The following is a 21,074-nucleotide window of genomic DNA, read 5'->3' on the forward strand; positions in this document are numbered from 1 at the left end:
TGAATAAGGATAATTTTTTTTTTCTTTTTCATTTTTCGGTTTTATCATCTGGGAAGGGAAAGAAAGTTTTTTGATTTTTGAAAAGTCCATCTCTACGCAATCACACTGCGGAATATCGGATGCGGTATAACGTGTCTTCGCAAATAATGCTCCGATTTTGATTCGCAGTTGACTCGGTATAACGATAACGAATGAAATTTTGTAAATACCAACTATAGCGGATTATCAAATGATCGTATTTGAAAATTAGATTAATTATCAGCATCGCTGCCGTTGTTCCGGTTTCGTTAATTATTTTACCTGCAGGAAAAATATATATGTATATATATATATATATATATATACGCTTGAATTTACGTGTCAACGAATTCGCGACAATTTGCCATCGCAGTCGTTACTGAAATTACACTACGTGCATATTACGTGAATATACATATTTATTCTCTCCGGTGGCTGGAAAAAAAAAAAAAAGGAATTTTATTTCTATATTTTATTTGGACAATCGGATCGGATTTCGAGACGAGCTTCGCGCATTCGTAACCGGTGGATCTTGAAATTTTTTTTTTCGAAACAAGCGCGATCACTCGACGTTAATTTTATGGACCAAAAATTACGGCTGTTCTACCGTTTTGCAACGAACGTTCACGTTATCCTACATACGAAATTCAATTAATTCATGTATTTGTACAACTGCAAACTCCAGTTACATACGTACTCCGCGCACACAAACTGACCAGCTTCGACACTGTTATAAATTCACCGTCTAATTGACTCCGCGTTACAACCGCGGTCTGAAATGCAAATAACTGATGTACGGTAATTATACAGGGAGTGGTGGATATTTCGGTTTTTCTCATTAAAATTTATACACACGTCCGCGAACGTAAAAATGAAATAGATTGTCACCGCGTGACAAGTTTAAAATTTTCTAGTAAAATTAAATAGAAAAAAACAAAACAAAAAAAACAAAAATGAATTACATATTTCATTTCTCAGTCACCCCGTATCTGGGTGGATGTCGTACCTATACCTCGGGTAAACGGAGAAACTCTGGAGAATTTCCGGCCTCGATATTACAATATATTCGGGTCATAATGTTCAATCCAACAGCGACTGTAATATTGCTTGACTTCGGAGAGCGTACTGCAGACTGATGTTAGATTATAATATACCCAAAGTTTGCTACATGCACATCCATGTACGTATAACATACGTATCTACGTACCATTTGCTTTTCCTCAGAGAGCAATCAGTCACGTATTCGCGGGGGTCGTTTTTATTTTTCAAATTTTACGTCGCTCTCTCGATTCCATTGGCTTTATTAACGCCTGATATATTCCCGGATGATGCGAAAATGAGGATCGATAGATTTCTTTTTTATTTTTTTTTTATTTTCTTCTTTTTTTTTTTCAGACGAAAATCTCGATGCTTTTACGGGGCAGATTCCGCGAGGAAATTTTATATCGTCGTTGAGCTTGAGCAAGCTTTAATCCTATGCGAGTGGGCGGATTAATTCTCACTTTCCTCGTATTACGATCGAGTCCTGCGGATCTACACCGGTAATATGTAATTCCTGTCCACATGCACATTTTACATATACTTACTCGTTTATGTAATTTTCTCGACACACGTACCCGCTGTGTACTCGTACAGCAGTCGAGAAATACATGTATATACACATATAACAAGGGGGGGTTATCGCTCATGAAACTCATAGAAAATACCAGGCGGTAAGGATACGCTAGGTATACGCAAAGGGGAAATTAATGTTTGCAAAAGCTTTTCATCTCCGTCCTTTCTCCTTTCTCCTTTCTCCTTTCTTTTTTTTTCCATATATTCTTTTAGTTTTTTACTTTTTACTTTTTTTCTTTCCAGAGCTTGTACGTCGTTGGATTTCATACAACCGGGGTTATTTATTTAAACGTTGTATACCCGGGTGCGTATGGAAACGCTTGGGTGAATTAATTTTAAACCAACTAATCCAAGAGATTTCAAAAAAACAAAAAATAACGATAGCAATAATAATTGAAAATTTAAAAAAAAAAAAAAAAAAAGGTTGATACACCTAACGTTGAAACTTTGGGAATATTTTGTGTCTCAATCTGGTCAAGTTTGATCGCAGAATTTAATTAGCTGCAGTAACATTTTTAATTAATAACGATGGAGCTGTTGTAAAAAAATTTTTCTTGTTAACGTTTCGAAGTAGCTCAGGACGACAAGTTTTATTTTTTTCTTTCAAATCTTCTATTTCTTTTTCTTTACCTCGAATTTAGAATTTTCCGCTCTCCACACCGTAACAATAAGTTATAAAGCTCGCGTATTTTCGGAGGAACGGAAAAATGGGAATTTGCGGTGAAAGGAAGGAAAAGAGAGAAGAGAGGCAAAAAAAAAAAAAAACGCTTCGGCAGGGTATGTATCACCCTACCTATACGTTGCGGTTTAATGGGCAAGAAAAAAAGTGGAACATAAAGCCCGAGTAGTTGGTGCAGGGCGCGGTTGAATCCAGAAATCTGGTAGTTAATTGAACATGCATAGCAGGTACAACTCGAATTGTGCAGATAGTAGTCCGAAGGGCGTAAGTTATACATCACATATATATATACATATATATATATATATACATACAATATATATTTACTATGTAAGTTACGCGAAATGGCCCGATAAAATATCGCCTCTCCGTAACCTTAGCTAACCGTGTACGTATACGTATACATCGAACTCGAATCGTGTGCTGACTGCCTTAAATTGTTCACTACGCGGTGCAATCGGTAGGTACGTACCTACCTACCGGTGAAAAACGTTTTGCGAAACGTTTACGTTCATCGTTCACTGAATTGGCAATCCGATATACCGAAACGACCCCCCCCGATACGACACGAAGGCGCACCTTACCCCTTCAACTTCGCTTATTTTCTGAATGCAGCTGCTCCTCGTCCCGCACAAAAGTACAGAAAGTACGAGGTGGGGCAAAAAAGGTGCAAGGAGAATCGAACCCGTAAGCTATTACGCTATTGCGGTACGTTTACGATCGACGATGCAAACCTCCAATTTCAGCAGCTGAAATAATCACACTCATCCGTTACGCGTACCCCCGGATTGATATTGTTTCAGATTTTTTGGCCAGCCATTTTTTCATTTATTTCATTAACCGCGGACCCTCGCCCAGGCCCTTATCCTTTCGGTTTAACCTTTTCATCTCATCGACGGCGTTCGCACGGATTTTCGGTGGAAATTTCTCTAAACGATAGCGCGTTTCTCTATTTGCGTTCTGAAAATGTGAACGGTTACGGGAGTTATACAGGGTATGTCGAAAGGTCGAATCATACGAACGATTTAACACCAAACGGTAAACCATTTACCATTTCCACAAAATTATGTGTCCGGGTATACGCTATATATATATCTCTGTATGTGCGGTATATACCTAAGGAGTGTACTACAGTGCACGGTATACGGACCCATTTTATTAATTTATTTTACTTTTTTATCCCGTGGTGTATACAGCGATAGAAAAATTACGACCAACTACTGCAGGCGCTCCGGTCTTACGATTAATTAGAAATGGCTAGACACGTAATTGCGCGTAAAAGATCTACGTTGAAAAATCATAATACAATTAAAATTCAAATTTTGTTATTTTCGCTCATCTTTTCCGGAATATTACGCTCTTTTGCCCGCTCTTTTTCGTATTTCTTTTTTCACCCTTCCCCGTTCTTCCCATTTTTACAGCGGGGTTAAAGTGCGAACGATGGAATTTAATTCAGTCACGGTGGTCATCCCGTCTCTCCTGTGTACGGTATCATTTTCCATTCCAGTTTTTTTTTTCTTTCATTTCTCTGAAAAAGCTCGTGACGATTTTTTTATCGATTTTTATTTGCTTTTTTTGTTCACGTATCAACTACTTGCGGGTTTGTCGTTAGTTGGCAATTTCCCGTTCGCTAATTACGTAAAATTATTCGTATCTTTATTAATTTTTCGTTTCTTCACTAATTAAAATTCAAATTCCTCGAAGCTTCGATATTTTTCTATTATTTTTCAGGTTATTATGCGAAATTCATTTTATAATCAATGTTAAATGACAATTAACGGGGGAAACCTTGTACCGGAACTTCCCGGTTAATTTAATTGAGGATTTGCCTCAAGAATGTATCCTTGACTTTGGAATACTATCACGTTCAAAGGTATCCACCTTACGCAGGAATTTCGAGCCTTCCCCCTCCCCGCCCGTCCCTTCCTCGTAAATTGCATCAAGTATTTCGAGTCAAAATAAAAAAAAAAATAAAAAAACCTCTCAAAAGAGCCTCTCCAATTTCGAATGTATTCGAAAAAAGATTTTCTTTTCTTGAAGAGAGACAAGTGGATCTTATTTCGATCTTTATTTTTTGGAATTTCGACGGGTTCGTTAATTTTGTTTGATAATATTATACGCGTCGTTATCCGATGTAGTACAGCAGATAGGACAACATGACCATTAGTTTTAAGCTTACGCGGTGATGAAAACGGTTGAAGAGAATCGCGCTACGTTGGATCTATAATAGACTCGAAGACAATCGTTGTAATCGACGAGATGACGAGAACAACAATTACGAGCAACAATGACTAGCCACATAATCAACCCTTTCATTGTTTCGCTCGGTTGATACGGGACAGTCTTTAAGCGCGTTACGATCGTCGGCTACACGGCGATAAATATTCATCTTAAGAGAGAACGACGGGGTTTCGGCTGTACCCTCGGATATCATGTAATACATTACCCATGTACGCGGTTCAAGTACATACCGTAGTGGCGAATACTTTGCGAATTTCGGTGTACACCCACCCCACAAAAGCATCATTTGTTTCGAACCGCAGGCGCGCATTGTCTTACCGAAGTTTAAGAGAGATAGAGAGAGAGAGAGAGCGATAGATAGTGGAAGGGACGGCGGGGGTAGTCGCGAAAGCTGCTGGCAGCGGAGCTTCGCTAGAAAATACTTCGGAAGTGGTCCATCCATCTTCTCGTCCTGTCGTCCCGTCGTCCTCCTTCGTATATACTTTTCACCCGGTCCCAACACCTATCCGTCCACCGACGATATAAAACCGGCTGAAGACTCGTTTTCTCATGGCAAATGTTTTTTGCCGGAGATCAACCACCCCCTCGAGCTCAAAAGATCCCCGCCGTCTATAGGTACGTGTCTGCTGTACGTGTAACGCCACCGTTGTTTTCTCGTGCTCGTCATTTTAACATTTTTATTCTCCGTTTCGGCTCTTAGTGATATTTTCTATTTCGTATTTTCACAACGTTCGTCTCTTGTTATAATTTTCTTTTCTCAGGGAACTTGCGATGCGCGTCATTTTCAATAGGCTTGTATCATACGCAACGCCCCGGGGGATTCTGTTGTCGGTAAAACACACGTGTACCTGCGATATTGAAAACTTTTACTGAATTTTTCATGAATTCTAATTTTTAGTGTTTCATGTATTTGAGGAGATGAAACGAAAAATTAGTGAAAATTAATTTGACAGAGTGTTTGAAATCCGCGTGCTTCTATTTTAATTATTTATTTATTTATTTCTTTTTTTTTTTTCCCAACATTCGGCGAAAGTAATAATTTTTCAAAATTTTCACCCCCCCCCCCCCCCGATGTAATTGTATTTTTTTCTTCGTTTCTCGTTTTTCAAGTTTCGCTGGAAATCACTGACCCGCGTGATTATTTGTTGTAATTACTTTTTCAATGATTCTTTTTCTTTTTTTTTTTTTTTCCCTTGTGCCCGAGAGAATTTTTTTTTTCTCTTTCGTTTTCAAAACGTGAAATAGGCGTGTAATTTTACTTTGATCGTTGTGAATGCGGAATCGGTAACGTTTGATATCCCATATATTTTATATTGCTAGGGGAATACATTGCCAGACGTAGGTACTATACAAAATTGCAATATTCTACAAGTTCCATGTAACATTATCATCCACTCCCGTTTATACAAACTTACATAGGTACGTACATGTATTGCTATAATCGCTCAGGAAACTGTAAAAGCTGTGGTATACCCGCGTCTTCATTGTTACATTATAGAAAATTTTTCTAAAAGCTCTGCTTATTTACATATAAATACCCGTGTACAAAAAGATATATATTTTACGCGTATCGGGTTTCATTTTTTTTTTTTTTTGTTTTTTCACATTTTCGATTTTTTTTTCATCTTCTCACGTACGCGATCGTACGTAGCATAGGGTATATTTGTGTATGAGGTACACAATGGACATTGTTACAAGTACAGGTATACACGTGGTACAGCAAAGAAAGAGAGAGAGAGAGAGAGAGAGAGGAAGCGAACAAAAAAACCTAAAAAGCTCACACCGTATACTCGGAAATAAATAAGTACGTATACATAAAGCTTCGGTTCTTCCGCGCGAATATCGATTTTTTTTTTTCTTTATTCCCCAACACTTATTTTTTTTTATTTTTCATTTTATTTTATTTCTTTCCCTTGCGGAATTATGTGCGGAAAGCTTCGGGAGCTCGCAGTTTGTTTACGTGAGTATTTGAAAAGCTTTCTAAAGAGAGGTCGGTGAGCGAGCGAGGGATGCTGCTAAAGGAAAATGGGGGGGGGGGGGGGGGGGCGGGTTTGAGGTGAATAAGAGAAGGAGAACGACGACGACATCTACGACGGACGACGTCGGGAACGAACGAGGTGGAGGACGATTGTGGGAAGAAGTTTATTCTATCAAGTGCCTTGTTGATCGCTTTTTTTCCAAACTTACTCCGTAAGGTATTCGGATATGTGTATGTATATATATGACTAGAAGTCACGTATACTTTCCCGCTTGCAACAAAACTCCGCCACGTAGTTTGCAATAATAGCAAACGGGAGAGCCGAGGGGAAGAAAAAAAAATAGAAGGAGGTCCGGACCTTCAAAACTGAAGGACTTTCCAACCGCATCGACTAAAACTTCCCTTTTCAACTAACCCAACCTGTAACCCCATGTTGAAACAAACTTTCAACCCGATCATTAATACAAACGCGCTGATTATCGGTTCGCGACTGATTCAACGAATTTGACGAGAAAAGCAAAATTCCCTCGCGAAGAATTTTCACGAAATATCTTCACGTTACCTATACCCATGCATTCAATCTATTTGATCCTTCGGACCGATGCATCTTCCTATTCAAATTTTAGACACTACATTTTTCTCGGTCTTGATTATTTTCACTTTTTTTTTTTCTTCTTTCGTTTTTTACTTTCCTATTTTTTTTTTTTTTCATTAAGGTCACGTTTCATTTGTATTTATTTATTTATTTGGTTTTTTTTTTAATTCATTTTCATCTTCGTTTCGCTTCTCGTCGCCCCAGATTTGTTTCCACTGTATACAATCTACACCGGTGCAGATTTTTCTTTGAGCTCAGGGGTTGAGGAAATTTTTCTCTTTTTCACGTCTGGTTTCTTCTTCCTCCTTTTGGCGTTGTCTCGCTTTTTTGTTTCTGTGTGAACTTAATTTTACATCTTTTCATTTTCACACATTTCCTTCTTTATACATATCCTAATTATGAAAGCATCTCTCTGATGTGCCGCAGTTACGATTCCGGTTCAAGTATTGTGAAAAATAAAATGTAGGTATAATATATTTATACCGCTAACTCTAGAGAAGAAAGGGGCCCAAGGAACGGAAAATATTTTCTACGTATTCTTGGTCTTGGACTCGCTATCCACAATTTTTTATAAAGTTGAAGGAAAAAACTCACTATTATAATTATTGTACTTTTTCAATCTTCACCCCGAAAAAAGGCAACCTACTTCTTTTCATTTCATATTATAATACGGGGGTTTTTTTTTTTTTTTTTTTTCTTCCCATTCCTTCGGGGATCGAGTTGAGTTACGCAAATAGAATGAATTTTTTCTCAATGTTCTAATTTTCATGAATTTTTTCACACCTTTCACCCGCCCTTACTCAATGAAGACTGTCTCGCCACAATTACGACACTTTTTTTCCTCTTCTCTCATAGGATAAAACCAAAAAAAAAAAAATTGATCCCTTTCTTTTTCTATCCACTCAATTCAGTGGATCCCGAAAATGGAGAATTTCGTGTTTTAGAGAAATTTCATATTTTAGGACCGATCGTTTTCTACTTCAATCCCTCCGATTTTGGAGGGCAGGTAGATGAATCGTTTAACGAATCGATCGTTGGAAAAAAAAAAAAAATAGAAAAGTTACAGCTAATCAAGTGCGATCTCTTGGTGTTTGAAATGAGTTATGAAAATATGTGGGCGGAATGGAGGGTAACAACCCTTCGTTGAATAATAATTAGCCTCAGGGTGTTCCCGCGATGCTGATTCAATTACATTCAGTTAAAATCACGTATACGCCTCCCTCGCAACCCACCCCACCCCATAAAATCCTCGAGTTACATATCATACATATATACGCGCACATGTAACACTTTTAACTACATGTGTACACGTGTGTGGGGAAATTTTATTCGACGGTATATATTTGGAACACCGTGTACAGCAATAACAACCCCTCCACGAATGAAGTGTTTCTTGACGTGTGCGGCTTTTTTTGTGCCGAAATCCAACGAGCGACAATTGGAACAAAAAAAAAAAAAAAACTCCCCGTTTCATGGGGGCGAGGAAATCCCGTCGAGATATCCTCGATTTTTTACTTTTTCGAACGATAAATTGGCGATAACTCGATCAATTTTATAGATAGATCAATTTGGCTTCCAGATTCGAATTCCTGAGATCGAAATAGATGAAAATACCATAGAAAACCGAATTAAAAATAAAAATCTCGATTTTTTACCCCAAAATCGAAAAAAATCTAAGGTGTACCCCTTGGAAAATTTTCAAATTTTGGGCAAAAATTTTTATTTTCTAAAATTAATTGTAGGACACTTTTATTACGTATTTTGACCTCAGAAATCCAAATCTGAAAGAAAAATTGATCTATCTCTGAAATTGAACGAGTTATCGCCAATTTTCAGCTTTTTGGGGTCAAAAATAAAAAATTGATTTTTTGATGTATCTTAATGTAATTTGAGCTCAGGAATCCGAATCTAGAAGAAAAATTGATCTATGTATAAAAGTGATCGCGTTATTGCCAATTTTTCGCTTTTTTTAGCATAAAAATGGAGATATCTCGAAGGGAAAAAATCGTAGCTCAATTTACTCAACGGATTCGTGTTCCTGAGGTCAAAATACGTAAGAAAAGTGTCCTTTGATCCATTTAAAAAAATAAAAATTTTTGGCCAAAATTTGAAAAAATCGTAAGGGGTACCCCTTCGAAAAATCTCAAATTTTGACCAAAAATTTTTATTTTTCAAAATTGATCAAAGGACACTTTTCTTGTGTATTTTGACCTCAGAAACACGAATCCGTTGGCCAAATTGAGCTACGAATTTTTCCAATCGAGATATCTCAATTTTTCTGCTCCAAAAAGCGAAAAATCGGCGATAACTCGATCAATTTTGTAGGTAGATCAATTCGGCTTTCAGATTCGGATTACCGGGGTCAAAATACGTTAGAATAGCATATAAACTGAAATATTTTTTTTCGACCCAAAATCGACAAAATTCCAAGGGGTACCCCTTTGGATTTTTTCAATTTTCGGGTAAAAAATTAAGTATTTTTAAAATCGATCGCAGGGCACTTTTCCAACGTATTTCGACCTCAGGAACACGAATCCTCAAACAAAATTGAGCTAAAAAATTTTCCCGTCGAGATATCCTCGATTTTTCAGTTTTTGGATAAAAAAAATTGGTGTCGACTCGATCCATTTTATATGTTCATCGATATAGCTGGTGAATTCGGCTTGAAAAAAATGTTGATCGCAATAAAATCAAAACTCGAGTTAAATGTCTAGAGTATTTTTTGTTCATTTGTTTTTTCACAAATCGCGTTTCAGTTTAAGATGAAACATAGATTATGCATATATATTTTATGTATGTGTCGAGTATGAGAAGTTTGGAATTCGGCTTTCGTGTATCAAGTTCTCGGCAATTAGCGTTCCCTCGGAGTGAACCTAATAGGTAAATGTATGCCTATGTAACTCGTATGTACCCGTGATACGAAACTCCGAAACAAGTTTGTGCAGATGCATATTATGTATCGCATGCATATATATATATACATACATATATCCGTGCATGTGAAATTGCGGCGGTAAGCTTTGCGGTCTAAGTGACTATGTGTGTGCACGTGTTCAATGTACGTGCATACGTGTACTATGCGCACATATGTATCCTCCATGTTCCTTTATCGTTCGCTTAAACCTGCGCCCCCTTCGCCCCCTTCGCCCCCGCGACCCTTAGACTCCAAGTGCCGCGGCACAACTACCGCAAAATTGTTGCTTTGTAATTGTCACGCGGAATTAAAGGTCTCTAATTATTTATCATACACACATCCACATAGGTTCATAAACGTGTTATACATAAACTGGATTGCAGCGAGTCTTTAATAATGCAATCAACCGGCTCTCGCCGAACGGTACGTAAGGACAGCTTTGATCACGGGAGGTGTTACACGGTAACTCCGAAACTCTCCATACGTAATAGACGTGCACACCGCATACCTACGTACACTATACGTTGTCCGTAATAATTAGTCGCGATAAGGTTAATCGCGCGGATATGTACGTACAGTTCGTGTGCGGCAAACCGAAGGACGCCATAATTCGGTAAATATTATTCGGTAAGAGTTACTCACATGTGTGCAGATTACTTCAATTAGAATACGATATCTAACAAGTGAAGATATTCGAATTACAAATTTTTTGGCGACGGACAGCTCTGAAAAATGAAAAATTTCACTCCCTTGATGTACGAATTCACTTGAAAATTTCTCTCATCAACATTCCGCTAGTTTCTCTCCCTCCTCACCCTGATTCACGGATTCTTTTTGGTCCTCTTCCTTTTTTTTTTTCTCTTTATCATTTTTTCAGAAACGGTGTTGCTATTTCAGTGACTCCGCTACCTTTTGGGATATTTTATTTATCTCCCTTTTTCCGTTTCTTATAACTCTTTTGGCCTCCTTCCGTATACACACGCGGTATTTATATCATTTTTATTTTTGTTCGCTTTCGATTTTATTTTCTCATCTCTGATTTATCTCCCCTTCCATCCTTAAACTCCGAGTCTATTTTTTATATACACGTATGCGTACGTATATATATATATATATATATACGCGGTGGTTGGAATCTTGCAGCCCTAAGCTGGTTTGGTAAAGAGTGGCTCGAGCCAGGGATCACGTAGCGAGTGAGAAGAGAGGTTCGCTTTTCCATCTTTCTATCCTATTCCGCTGCCATTTCTCCTTCCCGAGGGCGTGGAGAGGTGTGAGAAATATCCACGAAATCTTCTCAACGCCAGAAAATCACGTACGAAAAAGGGGTTGACTGCTCTACCTCTCTCACACCGTGGGGTACACACTGTTTTATACCCCATATTATACAGCTTTAATATACAGCGAGACGGAAAGCTCTGCGTCTTTTTAAAGTGCAGTTGTATTCATTTTTTCCATTCCGTTTTCTTTTTTTTTTCTTTCTCGATTGTTTCTTCTCTTCTTTTTTGTCCTTTTTTTTTTATTTCACACACGAAATATAGTAGATTTTCGACGCGGTAAAAAGAAAAAAAATAAAATAAAATAAACCAGCAAAAAAGTGCTGCCGGTGCAAACTTTTTTTCATCCTTCCGATTTGATTTCTTCTCTCTTTGTTCAATCTTGTAACAATGGCGTGGCGGTTAGAGAAGAAAAAATTGTGGGAATGAAAAAAAAAATTATTCCAGACCAATTCTACGACCCCCATTACAAAGATGTTAGGTATGTAGATTGAGAATAGCTACGCTTCGCATGTTTTATCATTTTTTTTTTATTTTTAAGAAAATTACATTTTCAGATTGCAGATAGACAAGTGAACACGTTGGGACTCCGAACTGGTGAGGGATGAATCGTTGAGAAGAAAAAAAAGATATCTTCCGATTTTGTTTTCATCATTGAAAAATGACGACACGCGTTTTCGTCGCGGGTTTGATTTGCGAGAGATATTTCAGCGGTTGTGCGTGTCGGCGCGTTCTTGCGTCTTTTCGGCATAATCGTGGATGCAGTTTCGCGTTTCGCGATGGCTATTCATATAAGGGAGGCGTTTTTAGTAACGAAATATCCTTTCACCAATAACCGAGTACATGGTAGTATATAAATTAGGTTGCACGGATTCCGTTGGTTGGTTGTAACTGTACCACGCGACCACCTTATACCTTATACCTAGCTACCTTTCACCCTCATCTAGAAATCTGAATTAGGGTAGCAAACCGACTGTACATATATCGTACACAGCAGTAACCCAGCGTGTTTTGCAAACCCTGCATCTATGTACTATAGGTGTACACCTGTAGGTGTATATATATTTGCCTATACTAAAACCCTTGACGGAGGAAGTCCTTAAATTGCCCGTTACATCCTACGCTGCTTACAGTCAAGTGGATCTTTACCGTCGTTTCTATGCTACAACCCTTGTGTATATACATATATATATATATAATAGGTACATATATATATATAACAATCCAAAAGTCACCCCCTTCCCGCGTATCTTGAATACATACGCTATATATATACAAGTTCCAACTAAACCCCTCTTCAACGTTCGCGAAATGAGCAAAAGTATATATAACGTAGGTATTACATTTCACCGGTTGCAGTGATAAATTTTAAACCAAGCTGTACCATTGTGTCACCGTGTTACCTTGGTTTTGTCGAAAATTTTGAATTTGGTATCAGATTTTTTTCGCCCTTTTAAAATAATGAAACACACTATTCATTCCCTCGGTGGATGATGCGATATTTATCGTTTTATTCGATTACATTTTTCGCCAATACGGAATTTGCTTGTTGATTCGGGGCGTAGGAATAAAAAAAAAAAAAAAAAAAAAAAAACACAAAAAACAAAATGTACGATATGCCAAAAATATATTTATGGATTAATAAAACGTGCATCGTTGGCGGACGATTTCTTTCCGCGTCAGCAACCTATACTATATTTTCATCGGTTGATTGGGGGGTGCAGTCGCCTGCGATTGACAGAGGGTCTTATTATTTTCTCTTATTGATTGTTTTTTTTTTTTTTTTAGTTCCACTCGTTTTCGGTTGTGTGTAAGTTTTTTCTCCATTTTTTTTTTTTTTTTCTTTCTATTACATCGATCGTCGAACACGTAGTGGCATTCGACAAAAATCAATTTATGGGATTGCGTTGAAGAGAAATAAATCGACTAAAACGCGAAACGATCGAATTATTTACAACTCCGCGATGAATTTCATTGTTCGACAAATTAGCCGGGGCAATAAAATAAATTTTATGGGTCTGTGAATTTTGTCGATGCTTTGAAAGACGGTCTTCTCTTCTTCCATTTTCTTTATACTTGTTCGACTCGTTTTTTTTACCCCATACCAAACTTTGAATCGCGAAGCTTGTTTTTTTTCTCTCTTTCTCTCTCTCTTTTTGTTACCTGTAAATCGATACAGAATCCCCGGTGAGATGTACGAATAAGTTTTTATTGCGTCCGTTTTATTTTTAGCCATTGTTGTAAATTGTTATAATATATTTTTACAACTCACCTTGAAAAAAGGAAGATGATTCGTTTCTCGGTTTCCTGCTGTTTTTCTCTATCGGACGTTGGTAGAGATAAACGGAATTATCGTGCTGATGATGATGATGATGATGATGATTTGCTATGACGATCGTTAGGGTTAATATCGTGAAAAAAAACCACGATTCCCACGGAACGGGAACTACCATCTTCTTCTTGATGTCGCATTACCCGATATTTTCTATTGTATTTCCTCCAACTGATTTTACAAAAAAAAAAAAAAAAAAAAATCAATCAATCAATAAAATACACTACAACGGACGAGTATAATTTTTAAATTCGATCGTCGTGTAAATTTTTCAATACGACGTCACGTCACATCGGCACCGTCGTCGTCTTCGAAAATTTCACCTGAAACAAAGAAGAATAGAAACAATTTGACAAGTTTCGCAAAAACGGATTAAGAGTTTGAAAATTAAACGTTTCGTTCAATTGGATCCTTTTTATTTATTTTTTTTTTTCTCGTACATGCGTAGAGCCTTTCCACCCGTGGGGGTTTATCAGCGAAAATGACGGTGATTAAGAAAATTGAATTTTCTTTCCGCTTTCGGAAAGATACGCCGTATACGTAATATTGCGGATAATCCACATAGAAACGGTGAACGTTTTCTTTATATTCCTAATTAATTTGTAACCGCTGAGATGTTGTATAATTTATATCAGGTATGTACACCGTGCACGTATACGGTTCTAGCTATGTGGAGGTTTTCGAAATTTAATTAACTCCGAGCTTGTCGACGGAAATTTCAAAAGTTCGGGCGTGACTTAAAGAGTGATTAAGCGACCGCTGGCGCATCTCCCTTTCTCTTTCTCCCTCCTTCTAATACACGTTCGTATAACGCCACTCGACCGAACCCGCGTCCTCAACTTTAAGGCTTATACCTGAAATCCCCGGGTAATTTTCTCAAAGTAAAATTCAAAATTATTGGATCACCAGACGTAAGCGTAAAAATCTTCAATCCCAAACGTACAGAGTTACCGTTACCATTCGAACGCAAAAACGAAAAAAAAATATCGAGCTTTTCATTTCACCAAGAATTTTCATCCACATACTGTATATATATATATGTACGAATTTTAGCTACGTAATACCTACTGCAAGATATTGTGTTTCATTCAATTTTACGCCGCGAGACTGTTGATTTTACCGTTGATTCTTCTTTTTTCATTTCTTACGGATGAAGGATGTGGACTTAATTTCCATCGCGAATATATACTCGGCGGAAAAATTTCTACGGAATCGTCCGTTTCCTATAACCTGGTTTGAAGAACCTCACGTCAGACCTGAACTGCGAGCATCCTCCAAACGATTTGAAATATTCCCGGTAACCTTTTCTCATCTCATTTTTTTTTTCCTTCCATATCGTTGAGACGTGTGCGTTATATTTTAACGAGCAAAAAAATATCTCGCATTTGGATTCTTATGGTATATCGAAAAAAACAAAAAAAAAAAAAATCGATGAATTATTAGTTGCAAAAGCAGGAAGTTTCAATCCGAACTGCAGGGAGAGGCGAGCCTATAGTTTTTTCTAATGGTTTTATAGGTTCTACTATCGACAAGGGAAAAAATGAAAAATGAAAGGAGGTCGAGAGAAAAAAAAAAAGGAGCAAAACACGAGGGTACGATACGAACTGTAGATTGCATCGCGTCGAGGCTGGTTGCGAATCCAAAGCTTTGCATACCATATGCGGATGATCTATGAAAGAACTTTGAAAAGTGCGACGTTACATAGGGGCACTAGACCTTTCAATCTGCGCCGTGCGATGTGGTCGGTGCAATTGACCCTATGTAACGAGCGGAAGAATTTTTTTCCACTTGCGAAATGAAAAATGATCAATAAAATGGATGTGTGGATGACGGAATAAAAAACAAAAAAAAACAAAAAAAGAACAAAAAAAACAAAGAGAAGCAGAGAGGTTGACGGAGATTGAGAGAAAATGACGCGATTCGTATTATCGGATATTTTATCCGATCGTTATATTTTAATGACATCTTGCGCTCGTGAAATAAAGGAAAAATGACGTGGTAATCGGTGTTTGCGGTCGCGCGGACAAATCGACAGATGAAATAACCAGATGAAAGCTAACGAAAGTTTCATTTACTCTCGGTCCTTGCACGATGAAATACGATACGAGTCTCGATGCGAAAATTGAGGGGGAAAAAAAATTCCTCGTCACAAAATCGATAGATTCTCGCGATCTTTGCGAAGCGTCTCCCCGCTAATCGCTGATACATCTAATTAGATTTTCACTTTTTTCTTGTTTCGTCTAACGGATCGTACCGCCGTCATTATTTGTGAGTAAGGGGACGTGTCGATCGGAACGACGGCAGTCCGCCCTGTTTTTAATTTGCGAAAATCCGTCGCTAAGTATTCACGGGTTATAATATGTATATATACATATTCACAGCAATTAGACTTTTTTTCAAAGTTCGACAGCTTCACTACCGAGATGTCCCCGTACCTCGTGCTCATAACCCCGTGTGTGTACGCGTACTCGGAATCGCACGTCTGTGAAAATTACCGTAGCAAAGTGCACTCTGGAATATTCGATTGCATCGACCCGTGACGTTGCACGATGCAATTTGAAAGTCCCTAAGACCGCCAGCGGACCGAAGTCTCCGCTTCTGATCGCGATGCCGAAATTATTGACGTCGCGATGATTTCACGGCGTTTTCGATTTTCGGTAGAGGAATCGTGTTGCGTTTGGCCTGAAAAATTTTTCGATCACTCACATTTCCGTAACGTCGATTATATCGCGGTCGACGATGAACGTTAGCGCGTCGTATTTATATACGAATCTCTCTCTCGTTGCGAGGTCCGATCGAAATTATATCCACTTCCTTACCACCGGGGAGGACGACGAGGATTTAATCATGGCATTCGAGACGGTCGAGCGTCGGATACTGTCAACAGATGACGACAACCCCGCGCAATCAGATACCTCAACGATGTTTGTCAAAGTCGGAGCGTCGATTCGACGTTTTACTTATACGCGAGGTATCCATCTCACTCACTTGATCATCGCCGATGTCCATGTTTGTACGCTATCTTTTAATTTTTCCCAGAATATATTCTAACGAACCGTAGCTCTGGAATAATCGAACGAAAAGGGCGTTCGTCGGCCCTCGATGGATGAGGAATAAAATTGTGAGAAAATTATTCGTGTCAGATAAAACGCTAACCACCGTCGGCTTAATTCGTTGCGCAATTGCAGAAGATTTATTCAACGGGTAATTTGGCATTGATACACACGATAAGCCTGTAAAAAAAAAATGTTGTTTTTTTTTCTTTCTTTTTACATCTTCTCGATTTCAGCTCTCCGTCGAACGTCCTCCGCGTTTTCGACGTCGGCGTTGGACGACCGCGGGGGCACACGTCCTACGCTGCAGGAACGTCGAACGACGCGTCGGTTTGACCGTTCGAGTTTGCGAAATTTTCTTGTTTTTTCGCCAGCAATTGAACGGTGTCTTCGAGAAGTGCGGCTTGATAGCGGGCGTCGTATAAAGCCTCGGGGTTCTTTTCGTTCATAGCTTCGTCCACCGATTGACGGAGTTGCGCACGGGCGTTCTTCACGATATTTTCGAATTCACTCCTCTTCCGACTCACGAGATCGCCGGTATAAACTCGGACGGTCTCCGGCGAGGGCATGATCCATTTTACGAAGTCGGCCAGAGGTGCGAACGGATTCGAAGGTGCGGTGTCGTCGGTGCCGATTTCGTATCCCACCGGAGCCTGGTGGCTGATAACGGCGAGCGAGAATAGAACGATCAGTTTCAACATGACGGGGTACAAGCGTCTTCGCGGTCGACTCGCAACTCGATCTCGATTGACTCGATCGGAGCAAAACGAAATCCCGACGCTTTTATACCGATCTCGTTTAAACGCCGGTGGTTCCGCTCGCTCCTTCGCAAAGTGGAAGGGAGATTTCGCCGAACTTGTGAGTACTTGTTGTAACAGATGTCGATTAACGCTCGAACGCTCGCGAAAATTCGCGCGAGCGTAATTTCTCACTCGGATGGCAGAAAAAAAAAAATATAAAAAATAACGACAAATAACGATATGCACCAGCGGGCGGATCTGCACGGATTCAACAATTTCGGAGAAGAAAATAATTTTTACCACGTATCGTTCGTATGTCCCTGCCAATCGACCGATCGATCGTTCCTGTAATCGGCGACGTGGCGACGTTTCGGAATTATCAACACACGTTGAAATTACGTAATGCACGAATCAAAGAAGCTTTTAACATCAGCGGAGCGGATGACGTAACGTTTCGAATGTCGTAGTCGAGTGTTGTTTGATCAACGATCAAACTTAAATATTAGACGATGATTAACGAACGTTCAAAGGCGCCGACGGTGCAGGGTTTGATCGGAACGGAATTTACGAGAATTCCAAAGTTTCGAAATAATTTATTATTCAATTGAACAACCGGTGCGAACGTAAAATAAAAACTGTTGCGATTGATCGGTTTGGATCAGATGAAGTCTAATTTGGAACAAGTGCAGACGTAAGAATTCGCGACTTCCACTTTTAGATGGAGTTCAAGCTCGTTCGACGCCCGCGCGGGTTGATATTCCCTTTTCCCTAACAGCTGTATTTAGATCTCATTATGAAAAATAATCATAACTAGCGCGATAATTGCAAAATGCCGATTAGATACGAGAGTCAAGTCGAGGTGTCGTTCGAAGAAAATTCAAGTAGCCTGGATAACCCTTTCAGCTTAACCTTGCCGCCTCGAATTTTCGGTCCTCAAGGGATTTCAGGGATAATTGAAACTTTAGATGAAACTTTTGGTGTATATAAGAGATTAGTAGCTTTGTATTAACTACATATATCCAAATACACACCTGTGCGTTGCCTGTACCAATTTTCGTGTCTAATTTCGTTCGGAATAGAAAACTGTTCCAGTTAAACGTACTTCGGTTTCAAAGCCTGAATAGTAAAGAGGGGTATAAGCGGGATTACTCTGTACAGGGTGTGACCAAAGTATAGTGAAACGATTTTACGATCCATTAATATTTTTATACACATGTGAAAGAAGTTTGCGAAGTTGAAAAAAAAAAAAAAAAAAAAAAAAAATGCGGGACGTAAATAAAACGAGGTATTAGTTGTTTTTTTTTCATCTTTTCTTTTTATCATCAGAAGTTCCATGTACACACATTTACATTCATATATGTACTTTATCTCGGAGATTTGAAATTTTCAAAATTATTGGATCTTGGATCTGAAGAAAAATGGTTGTTTGAAACGAAAAGATACCGACGCATGGAAATGTGAATATTTTCGGCCATAGATGCGACAAAATTTTTACTATTTTTTTTCTTCTCGCAGAAAATGTATAGCTATTCACCGTGTGCTACGGTCTGATAGATATAATATGTATCGTACGTATATTCTTACAAGAAGGGGAAGATTGTAATTCGAGGCGTGGGATATTTTTTGTCTTTCTCTTTTTTTTATTCTTCGACGACATATACATAAAACAAAATCTCAACGACTTGAAAACTTTTCACATAGCGAAACAATCCTGTGAAATATTTTCGCGAAAAGAGAAATTGTTTCTTATATATATATATATATATACATATATCTGTACGTATAGGTTTTTCCATTTGATATTCATTTTTTCCCCTACCCTTCCCCTTTTTTTTCGCTCTTTATTTTACTCGGGAAAGTTTGAAACCGAAATCCGTAGCGATCGTCGAGACAATTTTCACGGAAGACCCCCCGCTGTATTTCTACTTCTTTTTATTTTCCGACGCGGTAAAACTCGTTCATTTTTTTATCCCTAATATCGAAAAACGCGCGGACTTATTTCCGTAGCCTTTTTTTTTTTCAACCGCGGGGGAATGTCGAAGTCAAAAAAAGTGAGAACGTTTGTCTGGCGAGTAAATTTTTTTGATTCCTTCCCTTCCTTGCCCTCCGCAGTCGAGTGGGTCTTCCGTCCCAGTTTAAGTTTTCGATCAAGAAAAGGAGGGATAGAAAAAGGAGAAAAGTAAAAGAAATTCGTTAAATTGAGTTTCACGATTGGGTTACGCGCGCCAGAGTCTCAGAATTGTTTGGTACAGTCGATCGACAAAATTGCGAAAAGCTTTTCGAAATTCGATCTACGAACAAGCAGTTCCTATACGCGAGTTTAAAATTTTCGTCTTCGAAAGACAAGGTAAAGTTTCTCGGGAGGTTTCGTTCCGTTCCGTTCCGTTTTGAGTTCATCGTATTTGATTGAAATGGATTTTGTTCTCTCTTATCCAGAATATATATATATATACATACATCTTTTTTTCTCGTATCGGAGACAAAATTTAAAAGTCAAACTTTCCTTCAGCCAAAATAATTCGAAACAGATCGAAGAGAATCCTGAGCTAATCTCGACCCGCCGTCGTATAGGTATACCCGTGTACGTACCTACTGTAAAAGCTCAACCTCGCGAGTTGCCAAGGAAATAGGAACACGTAGTTGATTTCAGTGCGGACGCGCTTCGAAGTTGAATTTTTCAAATCTAGCCCCGACGTACATGATACCGGAAAATAATCGACGATCACATTTTATTCATTCGTTTATCTTTAAAATTCGTTTCCCAATATCGCCAATTAATGGGTCACACCCGTCTATTCGTCTTATCTATTATCCATATGTGTTCGGAATCTATTTTGAAATTGCGAAGGTAATGAAATGACGGAGTTAGCCGAATATACTTGAACGTGTAGATACGTCAGAGTTTAACTCATTGTCAGTCAGTTTAAATCAATCCACCGCTCGCTCAAAAGCGAGGGGTAAGACGAGGTGGATGAGAATATGGAAGGGGGGAGTACATAGGGACTCGTATTGTTTGAGTGATTTCGAACGATGCTGCGTAAATTGTTTCGCAGTCCCGGAGAATGGAAATAATGAAAAAAAAAAAAAAAAAACAAACAAACAAGAAAAATGTAAATCAATAAAAAGAAGAAAAATCGGATAAAATTTTTGAGTCACGATAAATTGGGCGTGACACGCTTTGGCCTCCACGATTTAAATTTCAAATTATTCAGCTACAAGTTCAAAGCGACATGGCTGTTGGTCGGTGGCTATACATGTACGGGTGTACACCCGAACGGGTGTGTTTGTAAGGTATTGGATTTTTACGACTTTTTCCCAACTCGCCGCTCCGTACCTTCTGTACGGTAGCACTACCGCTGCTGATTGTCAGAAGAGAAACTGAGGAAAGTAAAAAGGCGAGAGAGTGGGTTTTCTGATTTGTTACTTTTTACTTTATACCTTCTTTTTCTCATTCTTTCAATTTTGGCTAAGAAACAAACCCGGCTAGCTGGCTACCTTGTGAATCGGAGTCGTTGCGCACAGATATACGTGATTCCTCAGAATCAATTCTAACGCGTGAAAAATTTTCACATTCAAAGTATAAATTAGAAAAAACTCGACGAAAATTCTTCGAGAAATTTCAACCGTGAAAATTTT

The 21,074-nt window shown here is 38.6% G+C and overlaps 1 protein-coding gene across 2 annotated transcripts in view; it reads right to left on the reverse strand.

Moving 5' to 3' along the window:
• The window catches only part of LOC105688015 (zwei Ig domain protein zig-8), a 44,928-nt gene that overhangs the window by 9,793 nt on the left and 14,061 nt on the right, over positions 1-21,074 (reverse strand). The window contains exons 1-2 of one of the 2 annotated variants that reach the window (XM_048658428.1): positions 16,352-16,679; positions 13,586-13,968 (exon numbers count right to left, since the gene is read on the reverse strand). In XM_048658428.1, coding sequence (XP_048514385.1) covers positions 13,586-13,766 — 181 coding nt within the window. In that variant the 5' untranslated portion in view covers positions 13,767-13,968; positions 16,352-16,679. Of the gene's footprint in view, positions 1-13,585; positions 13,969-16,351; positions 16,680-21,074 lie in introns of those variants that run through there. The other variant, XM_048658427.1, reaches the window with a different exon arrangement.

This window comes from Athalia rosae, chromosome 7 (assembly GCF_917208135.1).
Source record: "Athalia rosae chromosome 7, iyAthRosa1.1, whole genome shotgun sequence".
Classification (NCBI taxonomy): Eukaryota; Metazoa; Arthropoda; class Insecta; order Hymenoptera; family Athaliidae; genus Athalia; species Athalia rosae.